The 20,443-nt window shown below is 30.9% G+C and overlaps 1 protein-coding gene across 1 annotated transcript; it reads left to right on the forward strand.

Moving 5' to 3' along the window:
- The first annotated feature begins 8,156 nt into the window (after nt 1-8,156).
- LOC132756414 (multiple epidermal growth factor-like domains protein 10) lies at nt 8,157-20,130 on the forward strand. Its single transcript, XM_060747485.1, has 13 exons — nt 8,157-8,799; nt 9,580-9,858; nt 10,323-10,440; nt 11,057-11,160; nt 12,016-12,227; nt 14,686-14,773; nt 15,660-15,724; nt 16,192-16,228; nt 16,874-16,980; nt 18,333-18,455; nt 19,028-19,176; nt 19,415-19,550; nt 19,984-20,130. The coding sequence occupies exons 1-13, from the start codon at nt 8,157-8,159 to the stop codon at nt 20,128-20,130; spliced, it is 2,208 nt and encodes a 735-aa protein (XP_060603468.1).
- The last annotated feature ends 313 nt before the right edge of the window (nt 20,131-20,443 follow it).

A 20,443-nucleotide genomic window follows, 5' to 3' on the forward strand; every position in this document is an offset into this window, starting at 1 on the left:
TTGATTATCAATTTATGTATACCTTGTTTATTTTATCTCTTATAAAGCCATTACTTACAAAACTTAATAAGTATTCTGTGTAGTATTTCATGTACATAAAAGTAGTTCTCTGTTTTTGATCATATAGACAACAAATTTAGACAGCAAATCTAGGTAACAGCTAATGACAGAATGTATACACATATTTTAGAGGTGCTATTGATTCAGCACAATGCATAAAAAGACCTTAACCTACGCCAGCTTACATATATTTAACAATAAAAGGCTAAATCACATCCTATGACTCAAAATACCTCCCAATGGAGGTAAACAGAGTTGCAAGGATACACTGAATATTTATTTCAACATTAAAATGGTTTTGGTTATACAACGGAATTATCGATTGTTTCATGGTTATACACTTGGTCAAATATATGAGTTTTTCTACAACCCAACATAGTCCTTTAAAGAAAGAAGGCACAAGCTTATTGTTCAGTTCTCTTTATTGGTGTTGCCAAAAGTGCCTTCCATGTATCGCATTCTAGTACTATGTGCTGAAGGTAAAAAAAAAGTATGCCTAAGAGTATAGCTGTGGCTCACAAAACCCTAACATTGATATCAATGAATAGTGGTGTGTGTCATTATATATGGGAAACATTTCCTTATGTTATTTCACCAACTTTAGTTTTTGCATATTATTATGCTCATTATCAGTATATACGTTGTTACATTTTTACATTATATATTAAACAATTTTGCATTACTTGAATATCCTGTACTAGAATACGTTTAAACAAAATCAGAGGATGTTCAAAGTCAAGAGTGATGTAACAGTTTCTATATAATTTGAAATAGTTTTGTACCCGCAAGAGTTACCTCTCTTTATATTCTGCTTTCGTGAAATTGGCTCCGCCTATTAATTTTCGTCTATTTCCGTGATAATTCCATATATGGAAGTTGCAAAATCGTTTACAAATGTTAATCGCGTTAGAATGTAAAAGGAAAGTGTGGTGTTGTAAACCTGAGTGTGTCAAGTTGATGCAGTTACATTCTCAACGTCATGATACACAGCATTAAACGTATTGTGTACGTTTTATCGTTTACATTTCTACATGTCGCAAATTTGAAGTTATACATTTATAAAAACAGTTTGCAATTTATCTAAGTTGCATGTTAACAGCTTTCATTTTATCAAATCGAGATAATCAAAATGCTTAATACCAGTGCAGTATGTAACTCTCGGATCGACAATTAGATTTTTACTAATCTGTTTAGTAGAACCGAAGTATGCATTGTCAAGTTTCAAAGGCTGGATTTTTGGCAACGAATAGCCTCTATATATACATGCACAGAGCGTTAACTAGAGTGCAGGTATCAGTTACCCGCACTTTAGAGCATGCCCATTAATTGTGACGGCGGAGAAAGGGAAAGCGACAGAAATATCATATTCAGATGCTCGTTCATTGGTTCCTACGCCCCTTGTACAAATCAGATAGCCTCGTGTTATTACCTAAGGTCGATAATAAGTAGTTTTCTTAAAATTTGTTTAATGTTAACGAGTTTCAGGCTTAGTATATGGTCAGTATTTACAGATAAAAGCGATCATAAAGGACATTTAGAACTATTGCACAATATTTAAAAAGGTCTTCTATTTTAACCATGATTTCTATTTACTAATATCGTCAACATATGTATATAACTTACTCATAGTCGCTACTGTTCAAACAGATAAGACATCACATACTACTACGTCATATACAAGGACGATTGTCAATGACATAGATTTCGACCTATTATTGTGCTGTTTTTTAATCATGATAGAACTGAAGAAAATACGAATGGAACGCCTTTGCTGCCATCTTATGTTATTCGGCTTTAAAGCAGTCGAACCTTTATGACTTTGAAAATGTTGCATGGTTTTCTGCCGATTGATACAATTAATTTTGCAAGTATTAACTTAAAGATAATTACAAATTAAATAAAAACATTCAAATGCATATGTTAAACATTTTGGTACCCATTTTCTTTTTCAATTTATTGAAAAAACATTGGTTAATTTTATTTTATTCCATCCGATGGAAAATATTATCTTAAACAATTAATGGAATGCTCATCTTGATGATATCCTACGATGATGAAGCCGTTTCAGACTTCAAAATATGGATCCAGTCTTAATAACACAGAAAATGAATTCGGCTTAAACACGTTGCCCATCTATGTGTTAGTTTATACATATTTATTTTAGCTCGATTGCGAAACAAGTTCTTGTGACACATATTAATCACTTTCGAGTCCACTTCCTGGAACAAACCAGTACTTATGTCATATGAAGAAAAACATGGTCGTGAGAGTAGGGTCCATTATCTCTGGGTTGATAGGCAGACACCTTTACGACTAGGCCACCGCTCTCCCATCTATTTAAAGGAGAACTGTTTTGCATTGGACAAAATTGTATCAGCGTACTATTACATTTTTCATTTCGACATGAGTATCACTCATTTTTTTTTCAAATGCTAACTATTTTTGCGAAATGTTTATTTTGAGGTTACGTGAATTTCTGTTTTCGTAATGTATACAATTCAATACGTTACACGCATCACGTATTTTTATCAATATGTAAGGTGACATTTCCTTGTTCATAATATGCACTACGTTTAATAACGTATACAAGTTTTTTTTTTCAGCGTAAAGCCAGACATTTAACCCTTGTACATGTTTGGTTCTTTATTATTCACCGTTAATTATATTTGTCCTTATAATTATTGTTCCGTACTCGTATTGCTAATTGTATTGAAAATTTGATTTTTTTAATTGCACACAATTTTATTTGATATTCTTTCAGCTATCAGTTTTATTGAAATATGCAAGAATATTTTCATAACTCAAATGAACAAACGTTTTTTCGTCTATTTCGTCTATTTTGGAAAGAAAGAAAGCGAATAAACAAAACTCATACATAAACTAAATTCAATGTCAGACAAAAGTTTTGATATTTTACAGATTGCAAGCATTCTACTTTCACTTTACATAGAATTATAATCTATTACGTATATAGCCGAAAGTATTTTTTAATTAAGCAATCTATCATATACAACTATATATACAGAAACAGCTATTCGCAATCTAACAAAAGACCATGCCAAGCGGAAATCTCCTGCACATTTCCCTTAAGTTTAGGTCTTTGTGCCATTTATTGTTGTACTGACGGCCATACAATATAATGGAAAGAAGAATTCGCAACGAAATCAGACAAATAGTGCTTTAACATTTGTCACTAGAAAAATAATGGTTTTCACACTTTATATACAGAAAGAACACATCGCCAGGCCAAAACATACAAAAACAAAAACCGACCATACCATGCGTAAATTTCCCGGACATTTTGCTTCGGATAGGGCTTTGGGCCTTATATTGCTCTAATGAAACCCGTCCTATTATATGGAAGCAAGTATCCACAACGGGAGAAAACAAACGGTGTTTAAACGGTCGGTGGAGAAAATTGTGTTCTATTTTTTATAAATTTGTATACACATTATATACAGAAAACAACAAAACGACGATCGGAAAAAAGTCCATGACACGAAATAACCTCCCTGACATATTGCTTGGGTACGGGTATTGGGCCTTTTATTGCTGTAAAGAAGGCCATATGAAGTAACGGAAAAACGAATACCTTTCGCTATTTACGAAATACGTACAATGTATTGTGTAGTTTCATTCACATCAATTTGCCGCTGATTCAATGAAATGCTTTGATCCAAGAATTTCTTCCATAACAATGAATTGATGAACTGGAAAACAAATCAATATTAAAAACTTCTCTATGTGGACACTGATTTTGCTATTTATTCCGAAATGGTGGGTTTGCGCCCAATTTTTAGTTGATCAGGATCGTATTTCCTCGAATTAAAATTGTCTTCGTTAGTTTCAAAACGAACTTAATTGCGGTTCAGAAAGGTATAAACATTGAACAATGCTTGATCAACTTGAATTATGGTTTACAAAGATATTTTTTCTATTTCTATCAACCATTGGCTACTTATTATTTCCCGTGTCTCTTTTTCAACTGATCATAGTTGATGTTAGAATTTATTTCATTATGTTGTTAATGTTTTTGCATCTAACACTTTCTACATTTTTTGAATTTGCTTTTGAATGCACCATCTTCTCTTGTACATGTTGTATATAGGGTATATTGGCTGGGTTAAGCTTAAATAATTAGATTATTTAATCATTGTGTAAAAAACATGTTATTTCATCGTTTTACCCGGTCAGTTATATATAATGACAATTTTGTGAAATCGTCATTTATAAATGTAATAAATGACATAAGCACAATTCAATTGATGTTGATGCTTCTCGTAGTATGTTGTATTTCTAATCTATGTACTAAAGAAAAAGCTTCGACATGGCATCCTTTCAGGAGTTTCAATGGTTTTGTTTGATATATCTTGCATATCAAACAGGAATATCTACTATTTACACTGGTGCTAGAAAAACCTGTATAACACCCCAGATCGATGCCATTATGAATGGATTGCATCCTTAAGATGACGTCATTTTACCGTTGTAAATGAAGTTACAAATTCATACCCTACTACAGGAAAAAAGTATTACTTGAATCTATTGGTTTTTGTATTTTTTTTCCGAAATACGATTAATGTTTAGTATGCAAGAAAGAAATCAAACAGCGGCCATCGTCACGGACGGGAATATCGAGTTCTCGTTCACGCCGTAATCACTTTCCCTCGAGCTAGATATTACGGTATGTTCCGGTAGCCGGTGTAAGATCCTTATACTATCAACGTGATGGTCTTATTTTGGCGTCATACAGCAGAGTATACGCGCACATTGTAGAACGGGCTGTTTAACTGAGAGTTTACCTTTCATTAATCTGCTTGTCTTTAACTCGATGATCTGTTCTACACTACTGAACTTGATATCTGATATCTTAGCTCTAGGTAATAATTAGCCATATGCATTTGCATTTAAGATAATTATAATTACAGTTTTATGTCTCCTTCTGTTTCAAATTTGTTGCATATAATAGCAATCTATACCTTTTAATTAACATCTTTTTTTACATTTTTGTCTACCTATAATAACAGATTCGTAAATTTTACAAAATAATGTATTTCAATGCTTGTAAAAATACTATGATGTAAATCAACAACTGTATCATTTTGCAAAATAAATAAATAAATTAGTGCAAATGACATTATCTATGAAGGTAACACATTAAATGACACCATCAAGTGAAATGTCCTTTTACAAAGTACAATAAAGAGTTCATTATTTGTGTAACACTCACTTCCTGTCTTCCTAATGCGGTTAAATTTCCCGTTGATATTGTTTAATGTTTTCTTCTTATTTAAAACCGTGATAACTTAAAACATTTTACAGTTCTTTTAAACAATATATTAACATACAACATAACTGCAAGTAATCAACAATTACTTGACATTAATTAAACTATACACATATCCAAAATCAACATCAAGCAAATTATAAAAATTGGAAAATGATATGTAAAGATATTCATGCCATACTGTAAATTCATCGTCAATAATATTAGACTACATTGTTCTCTTCAAGTAAAATTTCACTTTAACATTCACAAGAATAATAAGAATTTTTTAATAATATTTTTAGACAATTTCCTAAATATTCTGTTTTATGTAGTATCATTCATTTCAATTTATTTTACTTCCACACTTCTTCAATAACAATGAATTGAATGTCAGGTGAATTTTATAAACCGCTTTACGTTGACACTTTTTCCTTTTGTTTGCTATTCGTTCCAAAATGGTGGATTAAAGCCTAACGTTTGGCTAGGACCGTATTTCCTGATATGACATTTGTCTTCGTTAGTTTCAAAAGAAACTATAATTCGACACAAATAAACATTTAACAGTCTTATTACTTTGTTAACTTGAATTATGGTATCGAGAGATTAAATAATTTTGATTTACTTTAATATGCCGGATATATTTTTTTTTGTTTATGATTAAATCAATACTTCAACAAATAATACAAAGTGTAAAGTTCATGCTAGTTCTTTAATATTTTGTTTTGTTTTATTTACTTATCTTCCTCGTATTGGTCAAAAACTTGACATCTTAACTCGATGAAGAAACGATACAATGTAAGCAAGTCTATATAATGTTGTTTAATGTATAGGCAAAGATAACACATAAGTCGCCTTCAATGTATATAAACAATAAAGAAGCCATACATAAAGTTTCTTACTTCACTCTTTTGTAAATAGTGAGTGTATTATTATTATTATTTACGGTAACACCATTATTTATTTATTTATTGAATAACATGAACGTTAAACCTAAAATGTAAGTTTTTATTTTTATTATATTTTCGATTAACAATTATATTAACTGTTTAGGCCCGTAAATATATCACTGATGCATTATATTTTATTACATATATTCAGAATGACCTTCAATAAGATTTTCAACATCTAACACATTAATTCTAAATATGGTACTGAGTCAATCTTTAAAGTCCTTGACGTCCCTTTATTTTTCATATCTATTTTTTAGTTTTGTTTTGATAACTTATCATATAAAAGGATTTATGTAAGTGTGTTTTCAGTTTTTACATACGCATTTATAATATATTTATATGTTGAAATATATTATAAATGTTCTGTTTCCACAGTTCAATTGTTTTAATGTTTGTAAATAGTATTTTCTTCTCTGTTATGTAAACTTAAAGCATTGGTTTGTATAAGAAATAAAAATCAAATTAATACTTAAATTAGGATATAAATGTTTATTGCCAATTTAGGATAGAATTATGAGAGTATTAAAATGGCTTGAGTACAAGGTTATCCCTCGGAAGCATAAAAAACATCAAAATTACATGGCTCAACACTTAAAAGTGCTGGACTCAATGATCATGAATTTATATGTCTTAACAGAAAATAATTTCATGTTTTTATCTAATTTCTCGACATATAATTTACGTGTCGAATGAAACAAATATTCAAGAATGTGTCATGTGGTCGATATGCGTGTTTTTGAATATCGTTTTTATGTATCATTTTGTCCTTGTATTTGTATATATATCTCTTGTATTTGTCTGTTTACAGTCCGATATACAATTCATTATCCCATATCATTCCTATATCATTCCATTCATCATCTCATTATAACAACTAATTTCTCATATTTCATTTTGACATAATTTGCATGCCGGGCCTCCGTTTTTACAAACTTCCCGGAAAATCCACCTCACGCATGCGCACTTGAATATAAATATTTCTCTTGGTTTGCGCCAGAAACTGTTATCTTATTTATTTATTTATTTATCAAGGCGTATGTTTATGTTCTTACAGACATAAACAGACCATTCATACATCTGAAAAGGACCATACGACAAATGCAAAAAAGTGCACATTTTTGTTGGACACAATGTTTCAATGTGAAAAAAATGACAAATCCCATTAAGTTAGGACGAAAGTTCAACACATTTTTCAGAAAATAAAAAAGAATAATAATTGAAAGGACTGGACGAAAGAATCTTTACCGTTTGTCCTACGAACTACAAACAAAGTCAGAAAAAATTACGTTTTCTGATATGTATCACGTATTCAAGGCTGCAGATGACTGTCTTTGTCACGAATCCGTTAAATAAATTAAAAACAACAGGATAAACAGGAGCATTCCCAAGTTTATAGGAATTACTTTTGGTTCCAGGAATAAACACATTTTCTTAATTCTGTCATATTTCCTTTTATTTTCAGATGTTATCATCGACATTAACAGTTTTGTTTTTCGTAATAGTATACTGTGGTAGGTAACTGGTTTATCGTGTATTATAAAAAGTAAAATCAAATACATGTTCATTTTTGCCTTATAATTTAGTATTTCTACATTTATTGTACAAAACATAATTATTTTGCTTGTTATTTGAAAGGAGAGTTAGATATCTTATTTCCATCTCTTTGTCATGATGCAAAAATGATTGGTAAATAACGGATTCCTTCTGAATAATAATGGAACTAACGTGTCTTGAATTAATTTTGAGTATACAAACATAGCGTTTAGAATTCTAAGAAAAATAATAATTTCGTTTCAGAATCAATTCAGCCTCTGTGTCCGATTGGCTGCAAATGTAAGTCATTCGGTTACTGCTATGAGTGTGAAACGGGATATTATATGCTGGAGGAGGAATGCAAGAGCTGTTCCAAAGGTTGTAAGGATTGTTCATCAAACAAAACGTGTAAAACATGTGACATTGGATTTTATGCTCGACATGATATTACAAATAACATTGTTTGTCAGCCATGCACGAAAGGTTGTAAAAAGTGTTCATCGGCTGCCGAATGTTTAGAATGTGACACTGGTTATTTTAAAAACGGCAAGGTTTGTTCAGAATGTTTGAATAGCTGTAAAACTTGCAAATGGCCATTGGTTTGCGATTTGTGTCTCCAAGACTTTCGATTAAATGATACTAATTGCCAGTCATGTCCAACAGGTTATTTCCTGTCAAATTCTGCATGCTTACCTTGTCAGGACAAATGCGCAGCTTGTTCTTCACCAAATGAATGCACCGAATGTAAAAGTGGTCTTTACGGTAATTTATGCCATCAAAAATGCTCCTCAGGATGCAAGGACGATATTTGTGATATGAACATTGGTAACTGCTCATGCAAGGAAACACATGTTGGACATTATTGCAATAAATGTGTTCCAGGAAAGTTTGGACATAATTGCGAATTTGACTGTCCTGAAGGATGCTTGACATGTGATTTAAATGGAAGTTGCATTATCTGCAATACTGGATATTTTGGATTGAATTGTAAGTGCTCAAATGGGTGTCTTGACAACAAATGTGATAAATGGACAGGTCAATGCAAACGATGTAAGCCGTTTTTCAAATGGCCATGTACGCACTGTGTAGACGGAAAATACGGTACAAACTGCGAAAAGGATTGCCCTGATAAGTGTCTTTCATGTTTATCAGAAACAAACTGCACGAAATGCAAAGATGGGTTTTACGGCAGTAATTGCAACTATACATGTTCAAATGAAAATTGTTCCAACTCTTGCAGTCCTGGGTTTTATGGTCAAAACTGCGAAAGTCGATGTTATAATAACTGCAATCTTTGTACATCATTAACAGAATGTCACTCATGTCAAGATGGATTTTGGGGTTATCAGTGTCAATATAAATGTCCAGAAAATTGTTTAAATAAAAGGTGTCTGATTAACCAATCATGTGTTTCGTGTATCCCAGGGTTTTACGGACAGTTCTGCAACCTTACATGCCCGCAAAATTGTTTGGATTCATGCAATTATTTAGGTAATTGCAATAATTGTAAAAACGGTTATCATGGTAAGCGCTGTGACAATAGTTGTTCAAAACGTTGTTTGCAAGATTATTGTTTTATGAATGGAAACTGTGTACATTGCACTAGTGGATTTTATGGTAAACAATGTGAACAAACATGTCCCTCGCAGTGTCTGAAATGCACAAACGAATCGTTTTGTGATTCATGCATGACTGGTTATTTTGGTCAAAATTGTAGCCAACAATGCAGTTACTGTAAGAATAATACTTCTTGTAATATCAAAACAGGTCATTGTGAACAATGTGCAGATGGAATGTATGGAAGCAAATGCGAGTTTCATGAATGCCCTTCGAATTGTTTTAATGCGTCTTGTAATGCAGAGAGCGGCCTTTGTGACAACGGCTGCAATAAAGGTTACTGGGGAAAGTATTGTGAGAAGCTGTGTGCACATAATTGCCTCAATAACACGTGTTTTAAAGAGAATGGAACATGCAGTCATGGCTGTGTTGGTGGATATCATGGATACATGTGTGATTGTCCAAATAATTGCATTTGTAGCGGGTCAGGTAATTGTAGTCGGTGCGTCAACGATACTTTCTATGGGCTACTTTGTGACCAGGTGTGTAGTTATTTATGTATAAATCGAACTTGCGACTCGTTGACGGGAACATGTAATAAAGAATGCAAGCTGGGATACTTTGGAAACAAATGCGACAAAACAGGTAGAAGTATTTGTCATTATTTAATTATAATATGTGGTAGAAAAACGTGTGTACGCGAAAACAGTAAGAACGTTTGTGAAACAAATCCTTAACATACTTGTAGTACATGTAAAAATATAAAGTTGTAATTTTAGTATTCTTGCTTATAAATATTTACAAATAATGATTTGTAAAAATAATAATCAAAATAAGTTTTACACCATCTTTAAACATAGATTACGATTCTTGCAAATTGCTAATTTGATTGTGTATTGAATAGTTTTCAAACTTTATACATAAAATGTTTTATTTCTGTTTTTCTTTAACAGTAAGCCCAGACGGATTTTCAAGCAGCTTATTACAACCTATTCATATTGGTTTGCTGATTGTTTCTCTTGTCATTTTGATCCTTGTTGCGGTCATTATGGGAATATTTCTAATAACGAGGTTTGAGTTGATTATATCAAAACATAAATAAAACCCGTATGATTATGCTAAAAATACTTATATAGTTTGTAAATCAAAACAAATGTTATTTAAGGTAACTTTAACAACCTCCGGAACCATCATTGATTATGCTGCTTTTTGGTTATAAGTACAGTGATAGTGATTTAGTATTTTTTTATGGAAATGAAAATACTACTTTCTTCACATTAGGTACTTTCATGACAAATAATTTCATATTCTTTGCTTATTTCTTGAAGCGATAAGTATCGTACATGCTGTAATATTATTCTTGTTCAACGTTATAAAACCCACGTATTTTTTGGTTCTAAGGATAGAAAAACACACATTTTTAGGCATATCGTGCTTTTGAAGTATATACAATAAAATATTTTCAAATTGTTTGTTTGAATTATTAAAGCATCACGGTATGCTGCGTTAAATTAAAAGTGTTAGTTTACTTATATTTGTATTCATTTTCCTCTACGTTTTTACAAACCTGTTCCAACAAACATAAAACATGTTATTCTGTTATAACAATTGCGTACGCAAGTTTATTTGAAAAAAAGGAGATGTCTGTCTAATAAAAGTTGATATTGCATGATTGGTGTATTTTCAGTTATATTACAAAACAGAAAAATCTGGTGACGGGGAGTTTAGGCGATTCTATAACTTATAGACAAGTTAGAAGATCACAAGATATACTACCTTCTGAACATAATAGTAAAATCTTTTAATTATGTTTTGTTTTTTTTACATTTAATAGACTGCACAACTTTTTCATTTAACGAGTCAGAAATAAGGAAACTAAATCTTGGTGTAACAATTGTAATTTGATACATTATTTAATATCCTGAGATGAATAAGACATTGTTCTACGGGGCGCTTAATCATAACAGGAACATGAGGAAGCAGTATATTATATTCGTCATTTATCATAATGGGCTCACTGATTAATCTGTTCTGACATATTATTCTAGTTGAGTAATATTTCGTACACGTATAGATTATGAACTTTTATAAATTGCAAAAAAATGCATGAAAATTGTATCCTGTCCAAGCAAATAAAACGAAACTATAGTAAATACTATTAAATGATATTATTTTTATCGATTTTATTTGAATTCATTTTTCAAACTAAAACAGGCAATTTATCCATTGTCACCTCGGTACTGTTAAAGTCATATAAGGATTTTATCTTGAAACCAAAGTTAATCAGAGTTTAATAAAACAAATAGGTATTAAACTTGCACATGAATATCTCAACATTTTAACAATTATTATAATAATAAAATAAATTTAGATCGACGAATTTGACAACGGTTGATAGCACATTTCTGTTTTAATAATTATCTTACAGTCCATGTGAAAGATAAGATATTATGAAAAATATCATGTCTTATATTTCAGAAGTCGACAGTAAATTACTGAAATAATAAATTCATAATAAAAGAAAAACAAAATAACAAAACAACAATAATCCAATGTATCACCTTTATCAGCAAAATGTTTAAGAATAATAAAAATTTATTATACTTTTTATCAAGCAAATTACACTGTTTGTTTTTGTTTATTCAGACGAGAATAACCGACGGCAACAAGACGCACAACGAATAGTTTACCAAAATTTAGCTGATATAGGCAATGCAGCAATAAATGTTTGTGAACCCATACAGGAAAGTGTTTATGTTAACGTTGCCGAATACGCAAGTATTCAGAGAAAACAAGTTCCTGATATTGTTGAAGAAACTGAGGACAATACAAATGAAGTTGTTGAAGTCAAGGAATCGGTAAAGCACAACAGATATTCAAAATAAAAAAAATACAAGTTTGAGTTTTCTTCGTGGCCAACAAGTCATTCTTTCTCTTTATCAATAGGCACATTTGCCATTTAGTAACGAGTTACAATGGTCATCTTGTTGCAAGGTTTTGATTATGATTTCACTTGTTTTATTGCAACTATTTATATAAGAAATCATTTTGGATTTATGCTAATACAAATATTAGTTTGTGATATGAGTAAATCATCTAATCGATTTATTTAATAATATGATCAGTATTATTATAGTTATACATATATTGATGTTATGTGTCCCATTTACTTCCGTTAGAGAATGATGTCTAGAACGAAGATGTATGTCTAGAACGAAGATGTTTTGTTAGTTCATACATAATTTATTTTTAAATAAGTTCGAATGTGTAGGAAGCCATACGCTTATAGGCACAGTCTCAGATCCATTTCTTAATCAACCTGTACTGAGGAATGAGTGTAAAATTGTTTTCTTAAGGAAAAAAGGCTTGCCTCTGATTAGGTTTGAGCCCATACGACAAGAGATCCTTAAATTACTAGTCCGACGCTTTAACCACTCAGCCACACCGTCCCATTAATGTTCTTTTTTTCTTGTACTATTCATACGTTGCATGAAAAGTTGATTTATTTTTTTAAAGTTAGATTCGTTCGAGTATATTTAATTTATAAAGTAAGTTTATGTTTACAGATTTAAAGTTATGTTGTAAAATGTGTTCATACTTGACTTGAAATGCAGGTTGACGAGTTTTTATACGCAAATGCAGAGGACTATTTAAGAAGACGAGTTCCAGTTAATCAACTCCGGGAATTAATTGAAAACAAATAAGATATAGAGTATTTAGAGGAATTCACGGTAACATTTAAACACAGTCTTTAAAGGTGGATGTTTTTTATGTCTGTTCCCCGCTACCTTTCTATTTAGAGAGATGGCAATTTTGAGTGTTCGTTGTTTCATTATTCCCCCGTACTGTTGTCACGCCGTTTATCCGTAATTTCGTCTGTAACTACACAGTGTCGCTACTAGTGCCATGTTGTTATATATGAATAGCTGTTTGCATGAGAACATACATGTTTGGGTATTCTGACGTAAAAAAATCAACAAGACAACTAATCCTTAAATACATTTAGGCAAATGTATACCCCTTTTCGTCAACCAACGTGAATGTGAATGATAACCCCTTTGATTGAGTAGAACTAGCATTTATGACATGTCGTGTAACCCATCAATTATACGTCAGTGTACATGTTTTGTTTAATTACATTAGTTATTGAATATGTTTCTTGTGACAAAACAGTAGAGTATTCTACTGTTAGCGAAATGAACATTCGTTACATAACAAAAGTCAAATTTATCAAATCTATGAAAAAAAAAAACAACATTAAGTATCTTCAAAACTGGGTTCATAATACATGACCCCATATGTTAAGACTTTCGGAAATATATATAGAGAATAATAGGTTGGTGCCGTGGATGGAGAAAGTTTATCTGGCGAGGCGGAGGAATTTATTGTTATTTGGTGAGCCGAAGGCGAATCCAATAGTTTCCGGAGCAGAGCCAGATAAACTTTCTCCATCCACGGCACCAATCTATTATTCTATTTATCCTGTCATCGTTTTTTTTTAAGCAGCACGTGCAAAACAGCACGTGCAAAACAATCAAATCAAGAACGCTATCTTAATGTCGCAAACGAGTTAAGTTTTACATTTATTTCACTTTTAATATTTTTATTTCGCTTGAAAAATTATAGAGTGAAATAATATGAACAAACAAAGTTTTATCAACGTTTCCAAAATTCGTTATTCTACACACAGAAGATTTAACGACAGTTTTATATTTTTCTTAAAAAGTAGTCCGGCAAACATGCATACCACGTGATAAAGTGCCGTAGATCAGTAAAAATATACGGCACCTTGTTATCAGGCCGAAATTGATACAAGTGACAGGATAAATCAAAAACCTAATATGTTGTACCACCTATATAATTATGAAAAAAGCAGACAATATGGACCGCTGGATACTTTAATAATAGTGACTAAATATAATGCAATCGGTAATTATAATGATAATAATAATAATGATGATGATAATGGTGATGATGATGACGAGGACTGTGATAATAGTTCATATAAATAAAAATATTATCGATTTCAGTTGTTATAACATAGGGACGTAAATAAATTTTTAATTTCCTTTGTCGACTAAACAGGAAATTCAAAATGTAAAAAAATAATGCTTCAGATAAAGTATAATGTTATGTTAATCATCAAAATGTACATAAATTTGTATATGTCTTTGACTAACAAAGATATTAATCAGATTTGTTTCCTTTCGATTTCTTAACCTTTCGTTACTCATCATGCATTTGTGTCATACATAATTTCATGTCATAAACAGTATAGAAATGCATGTACAAATATAAGTTTGTTTGTACTTTCAGAATTTACCAGACGGGCTCATTAAACCATTCCACGAATCACAGAAGGCAGAAAACGTGATGAAAAATCGTTATAAAGATGTTTGTCCATGTAAGTTAACACATCAACACATGCCAATTTCAAAACAGAACGAAGACAATTTAAAGTCACAATTACGAAATTAGACCCATCAAATAAACAGACCAAATTATATTTTCTGTGCTTAATCACCAAAATTTAACATAAGAAAAGTTTTTGTAACGTTATCTTTCCTACGTATTTCTTAAAGAAATGAATTATTTTAATTACAATTTTTTGTCATTTGTGTTAAACATCTCTATTGAATTAATCAAATGCTTGTTTCTATCGTATATTTCTGTAGATGTTTGAATGACCTAAGGGCGGAGTCTCATTTGTAAACGGTAGACCATATTGAACCCATTATTACCGAAATGTAGCTATTTCAGTTTTTATGATATTTTCAACTGTAGCTTAAAGATAAAAGTGAATTTATATTCTGTTACACTAAACTTCGTATGCATAACATATGCACAACCGTGCCATGTGATCTTTATTGAGAAGGAAAAGCTGCACAGATATGTACGGTGCCCTATTTCGTCAGCACGATTTAACTAGTAACAAGCGATAATTATCGCCCTTCGTCCTAATTTTTCATAGATTTCGCTAGTCTTTCGCCTTTTCAAGAGAACTGGTAAAAATATTCTTAGCCTAACGAAATATAAAAACATCGCCTGGATATTTATCGTCTTAATTTTTGTATTCTGTGTGTTCTTTACTCGCTAATTATCACATGAGAGACAAGCGACATTTAAACACGCGATAATGATTGCCTATGAAGGGCGAAATGTATGATATTAAGAATTAGCCCTTTATTTAGAGGTGATAGTTTTTGCGTGTTACTAGCGACATTTTGTGAACGAAATATGACAATGAAGATATTTGATGAAATATTTTATTGGTTGATTTATCGCTACAGATGACAACAGAAGGGTTATTCTTAAAAACAGAGAATCAGACTACATCAATGCCAGTTATATAGACGTGAGTAAGATTGATATATAACATAAACTTCTTATAAACGTTTACAGTTCGTAACAGAGAAAGGTATAATTAAATGGGAAAAATTAGAAACAACAAAACGCTTAGTAATAAAATACTTAAACCAAATGTCCCTTATCGTGAAAATCGAACAGTTGAATAATTGAAGCCCTTCTATTTTTGAGGTTGTATTTGTACTAGTTAACGAGTTCGCTCATACCTAACACTTATTTATACTATATGTTGATCTTTGGTTAGTATTTGGTAAATACTTATCTAAATACATTAACATAAAGTTGAAATCGATTTAGTATCACCATATGCACATTTAATGTATAAAACTTTTATCGGATATTCATTAATTTCACAACCAAGGACAATAATTTACTTATTATAGTAGTATTACTTCAGACTGATGAACTCCGTTCTATTGTGTTAAATGCAATATTAAAGCTTTGTTCCAATTCTAGGGTTATAAAAGACAAAAGGTTTATATAGCATCTTTAGGTATGTATCTTACACATCTCTGTTATCATTTTAATATTTATATAATTTATATACATGTTACAAAACTATGGAGTGAAAAATCATATTTTTCACCTTATCCTGCTCAATTATTGCCCTGCTTTGGATTGCGGAACAGTTCATTCGGCTTCGAAGCAGCCGAGCCTTATATGATTTTGAATAAGACATATTATTTACTGCGGAATAACACGATGTATTTTGCGATTCGTAAAAAAAACACAAATACATAAATACATACACATACATGATCTTTACACTTCATGACCAATTTTAAATTTATTGCTTTGTTTGACTGGGGCGTAAAACCTTGCTTATTCTAATATATAAAGGTTTCAATAAAAGTAGAAAAGGGAGTTGCCATCAGTAAATCACATTAGCATACTGCGCGTTTCAGTCATTTATAATTGTTAAGAGATACTAAATTTAAAAAAAGATCTTAGTAGCGTACATAAACAGTTAAAAATAATAATTGAAATACAAGCCGGCGCTGTCATATAAACGTAGTATCTTATTAAAGTGTTGCTACTTTTTAAAAAGGTCATTAATTACTTACTTTAATGAAATAGAATGTATCGAAAATGAATAATTAATTACATTATTTAAAACCGTTACAAATATCATTTACAGGACCAACAGTTAAGCAAATGGGAGCTGATTTTGGAGTATTCTGGAACATGGTTTGGCAAGAAAGAGTTTGTAAAATAGTCATGCTGACAAATCTTATAGAACAAGGGGTAAGTTTCCAAACTTTGTTGTTTGTTTGTTTGATTAATTGACAAATTATCTATGATCTTTATTTATTCAACTGAACAAGGCGTCTGTTTAAGGAAGAATACCTTATACCGTATAAGTACTTATTTCTGCGGGTTTAATATTCTGCGATTTTTGTTTAAATAAGGGGTTTTAAATTTCTGCGTATCTTATTTCTGCGGTGTCATCATTCTCGCATTGTTTCTTTTTATTTCTGCATTTTAATTAAGATATTTTTACAAAATTAATCGACACAAACAGACAACATTCAAGATTTGTTGATGTAACATGTACTTTACTTCCGGTTAACATGCAGCGGACTGATATTTTGTTTCGTCGTAATTATCATGTACGTTAATAAACAAAAAACAACAACGTACAATGACAACAAGTTTAATACTGTATGTGCATAAACATGAAGTGTGAATAATAAACGATGGCAAAATCGCACGTAGACACAAGATACAAATACAAAAGGGTACTATGTTTATTGCACCTGTCAAACTACAATAGTTTTATTTTACAAAAAAAATCAAGCTAAGGGTGAGCGAAAGTCATACACACATGATGTTTATTTAAACAAAGAGAACAAGCAAAGTAACGATTTTTTCTAATATTTTATTCACGACAGATACATAAAGAAAAATTCCAATCTACAAAAGCTGATAACGGTACATGTTAACAAAATTATACACTACCGGTAGTTGACATATTAAGACATGTACATGTTAATACGCAAATGCTTAATTTTCTGCGGTTTTAAAATCTGCGGTGTCGTTATGAACCGCGGAAAAAGCAGAAATAAAGTTCCCGCAGAAAAAAGGACTTATACGGTATTTCGTTCATTTTTTAGGGAAAACGTGTATAGTAATTATTTTATTTATATCTGCAAAATGTTAGTTTTACTTTAAAAATGTAAAAAGTATAAACATTTATTACATGAGTTAAAGGAGACAATATGCTCATTTCTTTCGCTGTACAATTAAATAAAACTAGCAGTATATCTAAAAAGATTATGTATTATAATGGAAATTGACCAATAATTGATAACGTTTATGATACGTTGCCACGATATTGATAGAAATGTTCGTAATATATTATTTTTCATAGTAAATACAATTATGGCAAAAATGTCAAGATGTTTTGATTCTTTCCTGACCATTTACTTTTTGATTTGCATAATGTCACTTTCAATTTGAAAACAAATTAAAAACTATGATTTTATTAAATTGTATTGACAATGTTACATTGCATTATTATCAAATGACATCGATTGAAAGATATATTACATGTAATAAAAATATCACTTATAATAACTTATTTCTATAAAACACAGGTTCAGAAATGTGACAAATACTGGCCGGATAAAGATGTATGCATCATGTATGAAGACGTGAAAGTAACATGTCAGTCTGAGGAAATATATCCTTGTTTCGCAGTCAGGATTTTCTCCGTCGAGGTAAAGATGTTCTGTATTATTGCTATAAGTCAAAAAATAAAACCCAAACTATTTGTTTTTACTTACAATAGTTAACATAACTTGAAAAAGGAGGTCACTTAAAACAATGGAACGCAAAATCAAAATGAAAAAAAAAGTTACTAAGAGGGGTAGATTCAAAACTCTCATGACCATAGCCCCGGCATTTGGCAGTTTTGAACCACCAACAAGAGCAAACACGCTTTTTATGCATTTTTGAACCACCAACTAGAGCAAAAGCGCTTTAACGCAGTTTTAAACCACCAAAAGAAGCAAAAAATCTTTTCTTACATATCAAAATTATAGTATGTTTTTTCTAAAGTATTTTTTGTGACATATCGAACGCATAGATGTATTCGGAATGGTAATATCCTTTATTTAATTCCAGTACAACGTATAAGTAATATGAGCACAGTAACTGTAATTTATAAGAATAAATAAATCTTAAAAATTGAAAATTAAAAAAATAAATACCATAAGACAAATACAAGAGATTATTGAAACCTTCCTTTATATTTTGGAAAATAATTGTGTATTGGCTTTATTCCATACAGAAAACTGAAAAGAGAATACTTTATCAGATGCATTTCACAGCCTGGCCAGACAAGAGTACACCGCGGGATGTCCATGGCATGATCGAGTTTTGGGAGAAATTGACAAGAATACCTAGATTTGAGCTGGGGCCTATACTTGTCCACTGCAGGTATCAGTTCCTAATCTATGTCATATCAAAACTGGTACATAAAAGAAATATTATCTTGCACTGATCATAGTTTGGACACATTTTAACCCGTTTTACATGTTTACAGCTAAACCACAATGATAAGAATTTTGTAAAAACATGTACTCTAGTTGTTTGTGTTATTTAAGCAACTTTGGGACAATCCAAATACGTGCATACCGGTCAAGAGATGATTGTCACTCATATACTATCTTTTCAGTGCCGGTGTAGGACGAACAGGAACATTTCTTGCATTAGATATATTAGCCAATGAGGGAGTTGCTGAGGGTACTGTGGACATATTTGCATGTGTCAGAAACTTAAGAGAAGATCGAGTTAATTTAGTACAAACAGTGGTAGGTTTCATTTCAATATCTCGGATTGAAAAGTAATAATAATGAAAACGCCAATATATGTCCATTTGTTTGTGCTATTTGCTACATTTCTTTCATTAAAACACGAAAATATCTGAATCATTTACAAATTGCAAGCTAAACAGTCTTAACTCATTCATAGAAATACGTGTACTTAATAATAACCATTTTTGTATGGTTAAACTTTTCTGTAAAATATCTTACCTATTAGAATAAAATTCTATTTCAAGACAAAATTCATAAAACTTAATATTCATAGAAACAAGACAAATATAAAATTATCGAATTTATATTTTACATCTGATTAACATTACAAGTATAATGTTTAGGATTAAACAATGAAGTTTCCTGGAATATATTTTTAGTTGATATTATTACAATCTGTTTTGTAATGTTAACGTTATAACTATTTCAGGAGCAATACAAATTCCTTCACGAGGCTTTGTTACATCTTCTATCTTCTGACACATCAGTAAAGGCGCTTCTTACAAGCGATGGGGCAGTTCAGCACAATTTTCAAGAGCGTAAATTGGATGTTGACGATATACATGAAATGGTCTAGTCATTTAGCTATGAATATCTATTGACTATGATTTATTCTATGAGTTAAAGATCCTGTATATATCCTTTATATATGTATATCATTATTCTTCTAAAACTATTTTCATAACAACCAAGATTATGTTAAATATGTACCGCAAATGTGGATAGTTTTTACGCATTATTTGTAATCATTAAAATATATGCATTCATTTCTTATTTAAAGATTTAAATTAGACTTTATAGAAAATATAGTTCTAATTACCTCCCTTTATTTATATGAAATGTAAGTTCGGTTATATCTTTGCAAATAATGCTTTTTGGAACTTACAATA

The sequence above is a fragment of the Ruditapes philippinarum genome, unplaced genomic scaffold, assembly GCF_026571515.1.
Source record: "Ruditapes philippinarum isolate M1 unplaced genomic scaffold, ASM2657151v2 ctg277_1_1_1_1, whole genome shotgun sequence".
NCBI lineage: Eukaryota > Metazoa > Mollusca > Bivalvia > Venerida > Veneridae > Ruditapes > Ruditapes philippinarum.